Source organism: Aotus nancymaae, unplaced genomic scaffold, assembly GCF_030222135.1.
Source record: "Aotus nancymaae isolate 86718 unplaced genomic scaffold, 86718_ANA_hifiasm-v0.15.2.pri h1tg000051l, whole genome shotgun sequence".
Classification (NCBI taxonomy): Eukaryota; Metazoa; Chordata; class Mammalia; order Primates; family Aotidae; genus Aotus; species Aotus nancymaae.
In genome coordinates this window covers 4,029,476-4,036,933 of record NW_026988465.1, presented here as the reverse complement: position 1 = coordinate 4,036,933, position 7,458 = coordinate 4,029,476, and the positions used below count along the sequence as shown (strand labels likewise).

Here is a 7,458-nt window from a genome sequence, read left to right as displayed (position 1 = left end):
TTCTTCTTTTTTTTCTTTTTTTGGGACGGAGTCTCTCTCTGTCACCAAGCTGGAGTGCAGTGCTGCTATCTCAGCTCACTGCAAACTCTGCCTCCCGGGTTCAAGAAATTCTCTTGCCTCAGCCTCCTGAGTAGCTGGGACTGCAGGCACACGCCACCACGCCCAGCTAATTTTTGTAGTTTTTAGTAGAGACGGGGCTTCACCATGTTGGCCAGGAAGGTCTTGATCTCTTGACCTCATGATCCGCCTGCCTCAGCCTCCCAAAGTTCTGGGATTGCAGGTGTGAGCCACCTCACCCGGCAGGAAATGACTTTTTAACTACAGCATTGTACTAAGATTCTTTGAACAGACCACAATGAACAATGGTGGCCAGCTTTCTTTATTCTTGGTAACTGGGAGGAAGCACTCCTAAGGAGCTGAAAAGCAGGTGAGTCTGGTGTGAGGTGACAAGTTAGAGAAAAAGGATGGACGCTTGAAACTGCTTACGGACTGTCAAGAGGCTCCTTAGAAAGAGATTCATTTAAGGGCTTCATTACATCTGTGGAGTCTGGGGATGTCTGGTCCTGGGACTAAAATTAGCAACTTCACTCTTTTAGGGGGCTTCTTTGTAGAGCCTCTCTCCGTCATCAGCTGCTTCTCCTTATGCAGTACGTTCAGTCGGAGAGGCTTGGGGGTCCCATAAGATGGAGCTGGTTGTGATTTTTGCTACAGGCCGTGGTCAGGAGCAAATGATGGTAGCATTGGCACAGGCCACGGTGGACCGTTTTTCAGTATACAGTTCCAGCAAAATCTGGTATTCTCCCTGCAAGGGGGACAGGTCAGGTATTAGACGTGTGACCCACAGTGTAATGAACCATTTAACAAATATTTACAGAGAAACTTCTATGTGCTGGGTGCTGTTCTGGACACTGCAGATAAAGTGAGAACAAGACAAGCCAACCCCTGCCCCGTGGAGCTTACAGCATCTCTGGGAGAGACAGACCATCCTTATGATATGTGACTGTGTGTAGTGTGTCAGATGCTCATGTCATGGACAGAACTCATGCAGGAAGGGAGTGGACAGGAGCACTAGGTGGGTCAAGGCGAATGCTGGTCTGCAATTTTGAGCAGAGTGGTGAAAGGGAGGCCCTGCTGAGAAGACGATCTTTAGGCAAAGACCTGAAGCAGATGCGAGAAGGTGCAGTCCTGCTATGGGCTGGGGCCCCCACCTTAGAGGGGCAGAAGGAGGCCAGCGGGGCTGCCGGGAGAGGCGGATGGAGGGGGTTGAGGTCAGGGAGACATAGCAGGTCAGACTTTCAGGGCCTCAAAGGCCATGGTGGGGACATCAGCTTCCACCCAGAAAGGGACCGGGGTCAGGAGAGGGTGGCCTGAGCTGGCGCCTGTGTCAGTAGGATCCCTCTGGCTGTCTTGCTGAAAAGCCCAGGTAGGAGGCGACTGCAGGAATCCAGGTGAGAGGTGAAGATGACTTGGAGGAGAGGTGGAGGTGTGGGAAGGGTTTGGGTGCCAGAGAGATTTTGAAAGAACAGCTGATGGGATCTGCTGAGGAAACGCAAGTGGGTGGGAGAGAAAGAGATAGGTCAAAGGTGACTCCAAGGCTCCCAGCCTGAGCGACTGGAAGGAGAAAGGTTTGTATGCTGAGACAGAGAAGACCGTGGGGAGCGCAGTTCAGCAGCACAGAACCAAAATGGCCCGTCACAGAAAGGATGGCTGCTTTTGGGGTTCCTTCTGGCAGCAACACCGTGTGGAAGTCTCCCTTCCTTTGCAGTCAGCTTGGTGGAAGCTGTCTGACAGCCAGGTCCCATGAGGACTGTAGAAGAGCCATGCCTGTTTTGTTTGCTGCCAGCGCTCTTGCCCCACACCCCAGCAGCCACAGAACGCTCGTGGGTTTGTAGACATCAATCTAGAGAGGAAAAGGTTCTGGGGTGGCGGGAGAGTTGCAAGCAGGGCAGAGGAACTATGGCAGAGGACGCCAGGAGACTGCTGGCACATCTTTGAACTGCCTGTCACCCAAAGGAGGAAAGAGTTTAATCTGTACAAAGCAAGAGGGAAGGCGTGGGTGAGCCCACTGATAGAAGCAGCACGAGAGGTGGCTTTTGTTAAGAGAGCAACTTTCTAGCAATTAACAAAGCTTCCAAAGAGAGTGGAGTCCCCAGCACTGAAACTCTATTCAAGAGAGCCAGGCTGTGCTCTGGGTGGCACCTTGGGTGTGATCCCATGATTCTAGAGGCTCCCATGAGTCATACTCTTCAAATATTGAGCAGCTGTGATTTTAGAAACAGTGTTAGGAATGTAACCAAAGTAGTCTAAATGTTAGAGAATTAATTATGAGTAAAGACCAGCTCAAGTTCATATCTCATTGGGTTTCATCCTCCTCCTCCTCCTCCTCATGTACTTTTCTTTGAAGTCTTTATGTGCATTTAAACACACACCTACAAATTTATTGAATACCACATGAATTTTTCATTACTACGTTATGAGTCAAGAGAAGCTGTTGTACTTGAAGGAAGGGGTTCAAGATTATGAATTATGGATAACACAGACTCTGATATAAGAGATAAGAGTATTTAGGCAACTGTGTCAGGCTAGAGCCAGGTGGAGGTGTGCGCTGGGAGGCCAGGGGGCCAGGACAGGGAAGAACTGAGTGCAGCGGCATTTCTGCTGTAGAGGAGGGCACGGAGCTTGCAAGTTAGGAATTTGTAGGTGCACCTTTGGCAATACATGGGTCAGGCTGTGCCTACGAGTTGTCCACATGCTTTGGGAGCTCAAAGGATCCCCTAAATTCTCATTCAGAAAATAGCAGGCATAGACAGAGGACACCAGGCAGGGCTTCAATCCAGGCCAAAGGGTTGGATGACTTCGGAAGAAAATAATACCAAGGCACTGGAAATTGAGCGCTGAGTGGGAGTGTTTTTGGCCACGTGGGAATTGCCATTAGCCCAGAGTCCATCTCTGCAGGATTTGGTTAGAGAAGGGGATATGGGGCAGGTATTTTACAACCAAAAGGCTTTGGACTGTGTCTGTCCCATATTAAGAAAGCGAAGCCTCTGTGCATTGTGGGCCGACCATGGCTGATCTGCAGCCAGTGTAGGAGCCCATATCGGGATTAAGGTCTCCAGCTGCCTTTGCCGCACATGCGATGACCTTACACTGGGAAATATCTGCTTCAGTATCGTTATCGGTTGAAGAACGTAAGTTCTGCACTTTCTTCACGTGCCACAGGTGATTCAAATAAAGCTTTTTACATATCTGGTTAACTTTCTTTCTCTCTTTCTTTCTCTTTCTCTCCTTCCTTCCTTCCTTCCTTCCTTCCTTCCTTCCTCCCTCCCTCCCTCCCTGCCTTCCTTCCTCCCTTTCTTCTCTCCTTCTTCCTGAGATGGAGTCTTGCTCTGTCACCCAGGCTGGAGTGCAGTGGTACCATCTCGGCTCACTGCAACATCTGCCTCCTGGATTCAAGGAATTCTCCTGCCTCAACCTCCTGAGTAGCCGGGATTACAGGTGTGGGCCACCACCCCTGGTTAATTTTTGTATTTTTAGTAGAGACGGGGTTTCACCATGTTGGCCAGGCTGGTCTTGACCTCCCAACCTCAAGTGATCCACCTGCCTTGGCCTCTGAAAGTGCTGAGATTACAGGCGTGAGCCACTGGGCCTGGACTCTCAACTTACTTTCAAAGGGGTTTTCTGACTTTAAGAAGTTCTTTTCCCCTCTATTTTATAACAGTTGCTGAGTAACTGGTTTAAAATTAAGCCAGCAATGCAAAAATGAAAGTCAATTGTTAGTAAATTTAATTAAGACAGTCTCTAGTGGGGAGGAGGGTCAGAAGGAAAATGAGGAAAGAAAAAGAATTCAAATAGCAAAGAGTTAAAGAAAAAAGGAGCTCTTTGGGAGAGTTTAGCCCCCTCATACTAGAAGTAAAGAGGGGTAGTTTTTCTTCTTGCAAAGCTTTCATATTTTACTGAAAGTCCTGAGGGGAACACTCTAGAGATTTCCAGAGGGAGGAGGCTGGAGACTTCCCAGCTGCAAGAGCAATGCTAGTGGAAATCCGACATGGTAGCAAGATGGCACCCTGACATAGGAACCTGGAGGCTAGGACAGAAAGGAAACAAAACCCAGCAGTGAAACTAAGTCAGAGATTCTTTATGGAGAAAAAGACCGTTTTCTTCAGCCATATACAGGTTTTGGAGAACTGAAAGCGTGAGGCTGTAAACAAAACTGCTGAAAATGGTTTCATTTTTGTACCTGCAGCCCCATGCTTATTGCAGCCCTATTCACAACCGCAAAGATACGGAATCAACGTAAGCGTCCATCTACAGATGAATGGATAAGGAAGATGTGGTATATGCACACAATGGAATACTATATGGCCATAAAAAAGAATAAAACCTTGTCATTTATGGCAACATGGATGGAACTGGGGGTCATTATCTTAAGTGAAATAAACCAGGCACAAATACAGATATTGCTTATTCTCAATTATCTGTGGGAGCTAAAACATATGATCACATGGAGACAGAGAGTGGAAAGATAGATACCAGAGTGGAGAGGGAGGGGAGGGAGAGGATGAAGGGAAGTGGGTTGAAGGGTACACACACAGTTAATAGAAGGCATAAATTGAGTGTCTGATAGCAGACTAGGGTGACTAGAGTTAACAAAATGTATTCAGTGAGGGACGTCCTCAATACCCTGACTTGATCACTACGTATTTTATAGACGTAACCAAATCTCACATGTACTGAATACATCAGCATGATTTTTAAAAGATCACATTTTTGTGGTCCTTTTCACGTTCTTCCATAAAATTCTCTGAGGGGTAGCATATTGGACATACATTGCTTATGGCAGAGTGATGTAAATTGAGCCATTTAATAACGTCACATTATCTTGAAAAGAAAGGAATTAGTGGAAAATTCTACTCTTAGCTGTGAGCTTTGCCAGCAAATGCTAAAGATGTGGGATTTATTGACTTAGTGGCAGCTCATGAGTAACAGTTACTGCGAGGACAGTAACTGGGGGACCTTCACGCCTTCATGACTGTGCATCTTCCTTTCTCGGAAGCGCCAGCCTCCTGAGCACAGTCCCAGTGCCTGCCCGGTGCCGCCCACACAGCGCAGCATCACTGCCATATGGAACCCCACAGATGCTGCAATCCTGCTGGACAAAACGCCGGCATCCCTCTCAGTGGGAGGTTTGTACTTGGAGGATTCCCTGAGGTTCACTGACATGTACAATGTTAAATGCCAAAATGACAAAGCCAATGTGTCGAGAAATTTCGAGTGCCTACTGTGAAGTAGAAGTTTTATTAAGATAGAGTTTTTGCAGGGATGACCTATAAGTTTTAAACTGTTTAATTCTTTTCTTCTCTTCCTTTCTCAATTTCTCTTCCTTCCCCTCCTCCTTCTCTCCTTCTTCAAGAAACAAAGTATTTTATACAAGAATTAAGTAATATCTTACCTGAGGAATTTCAATTCCAGGATTATTGACAGGGCCAGCATAGTAAATCTGCTCTGAAAAAATACATAAAGCATGGATAATGTTATTCAATCATTTAAAAGAATTATTAATTCATAGGGTCTGTGGTCACATAGATGTGTGACAGTTGTTGGCACCAAAATAAGAGCAGCTATTGCTAGAAATGTTTTCATTTCCTGGCCTACACCTACCATTCATTCATGCCACAAATATTGGTTGGGCACCTACCACGTGGCAGGCCCTGGGGATCCTGGGAAATCTCTGTCCACATGTCGCTTATATTCTGTTACGGGTTGGCTATGTCCCCACCCAAATCTCATCTTGAATTGTAGTTCTCATAATTCCCACGTGTCATGGGAGGGACCCAGTGGGAGGTAATTGAATCATGGGGGTGGATTTTTCCTGTGCTGTTCTTGTGATAGTGAATAAGTCTCATGAGATCTGATGGTTTTATAAAGGGCAGTTTCCTTGCACACACTCCTTTGCCTGCTGCTGTGTAAGATATGCCTTTGCTTCTCCTTTGCCTTCCACCATAATTGTGAGGCCTTCAGCCATGTAGGTAAAGAAACCTCTTTTTCTTTATAAATTACCCAGACTTGGGTATTTCTTCATAGCAGTATGAAAATAGATTAATGCATATTCTAACGAGGAGAATGATGATACAGAAATAACTAAACAGGACAATATCCAGCTTGTAACAAGTGCTAGAAGGAGATACAAGTAATATGAGAGAGGCAGGAAGGTGTGGTGGGGAAGGGGCCAGCCTGGAGCCAGGTTACGCAGGGTTCAGTCCCGAGATTAGTTGACCCTGGACAGTCATTATCTCTGGGCTCAGTTTCCTTTTTTTTTTTTGAAGATGGGTAAGATAATGACAATAACAGTACCTACCTCCTAGGATGGTGGGGAATTTAAAGAGGTAATCAATAAAAAGCACTAATAACAATGCCTGAGAAGCACTCTATGAATATTTGCTAATGCCAGGAACTGGGAGGTGCCGTGTTCCACAGGGTGGCAGGTCATGGAGGTGTCTCTAAGGAGATAGTATTTGAGCCCAGTCCTGAAGGAGCAGAATGAGCCAAGCATTCAAAGAGCTGAGGGAAGGTCATCTCAGAATAACAAAATAAGGACAGAGGACTTGATGTGGAAAAGAGTTTAGGAAACTGGAAGAACAGAGGGAGGTGGGTCTGCTGAAGCACAGTGAACAAGAGGTACTGTGTTGAGTGCTGAAGCACAGTGAACAAGAAGTACTGTGTTGAGTGCTGAAGCACAGTGAACAAGAGGTACTGTGTTGAGAAGGGCTTGGAAAGATTGGAGGGGTGATAGATATTTCAGGACCTGCAGGAAATGGTAGAGAGTTCAGATTTCATTCCACAGGCAATGGAGAAGTTGTTAAAAGTCATATGAAAATAGCTAACTTATGTTTTGGAGAGACATTCTGCTGTGTAGAGAATGCAGAGAAGAGGCCAAGTATGAAGGCTCTTCTGTGGCCGAGGTAAATGATGAATTGGTGAAGGGTGGTGGTGGTGGAGGTGGAGAACATGAATGAGATCACGGCTGTGCTGGGAGACAGCACCCACTAATGAGTGAATATAGAGAGTGGGGCCAGGAAGGGTTTTGGTTTGAGCATCTGGGTAGATGGGGGTGCCATTTATTGAGATTAGGGGAATATGGTGAGGAAGAGAGAGAGAGAGAGAGAGAGAGAGAGAGTGTGTGTGTGTGTGTGTGTGTGTGTGTGTGTGTGTGTGTGTGAGATGATTAAAGAGTTCTACTTCTGGGGAATGGTTAATAAGAATCTTTGGGAGCAGTTGGCTATACAAGTCGGGAATTTTAGGGAAAAGGTAGGAATGGAGCTATGAATATCGGAGTCATTAACATGTGGAGATTAAGCCATGGGACAGGATGAGATGCCCTCCTCATCCCAAGGAGATAGAATTCTTCAAAAGAGGAGAGGACAGGACCTCCTGAGGGCCTCCAACATTCAGAGGTTGGGT

At 46.4% G+C, this 7,458-nt stretch overlaps 1 protein-coding gene across 1 annotated transcript in view; it reads right to left on the bottom strand.

Annotated features, from left to right (window-relative positions):
• Positions 1-363: 363 nt before the first annotated feature.
• LY86 (lymphocyte antigen 86) overlaps positions 364-7,458 on the bottom strand; it is a 57,912-nt gene continuing 50,817 nt past the window's right edge. Inside the window, exons 4-5 of the mRNA XM_012440309.2 lie at positions 5,450-5,502; positions 364-802 (exon numbers count right to left, since the gene is read on the bottom strand). Of these exons, the coding sequence (XP_012295732.2) occupies positions 719-802; positions 5,450-5,502 (137 nt within the window). The 3' untranslated portion in view covers positions 364-718. The remainder of the gene's footprint in view (positions 803-5,449; positions 5,503-7,458) is intronic.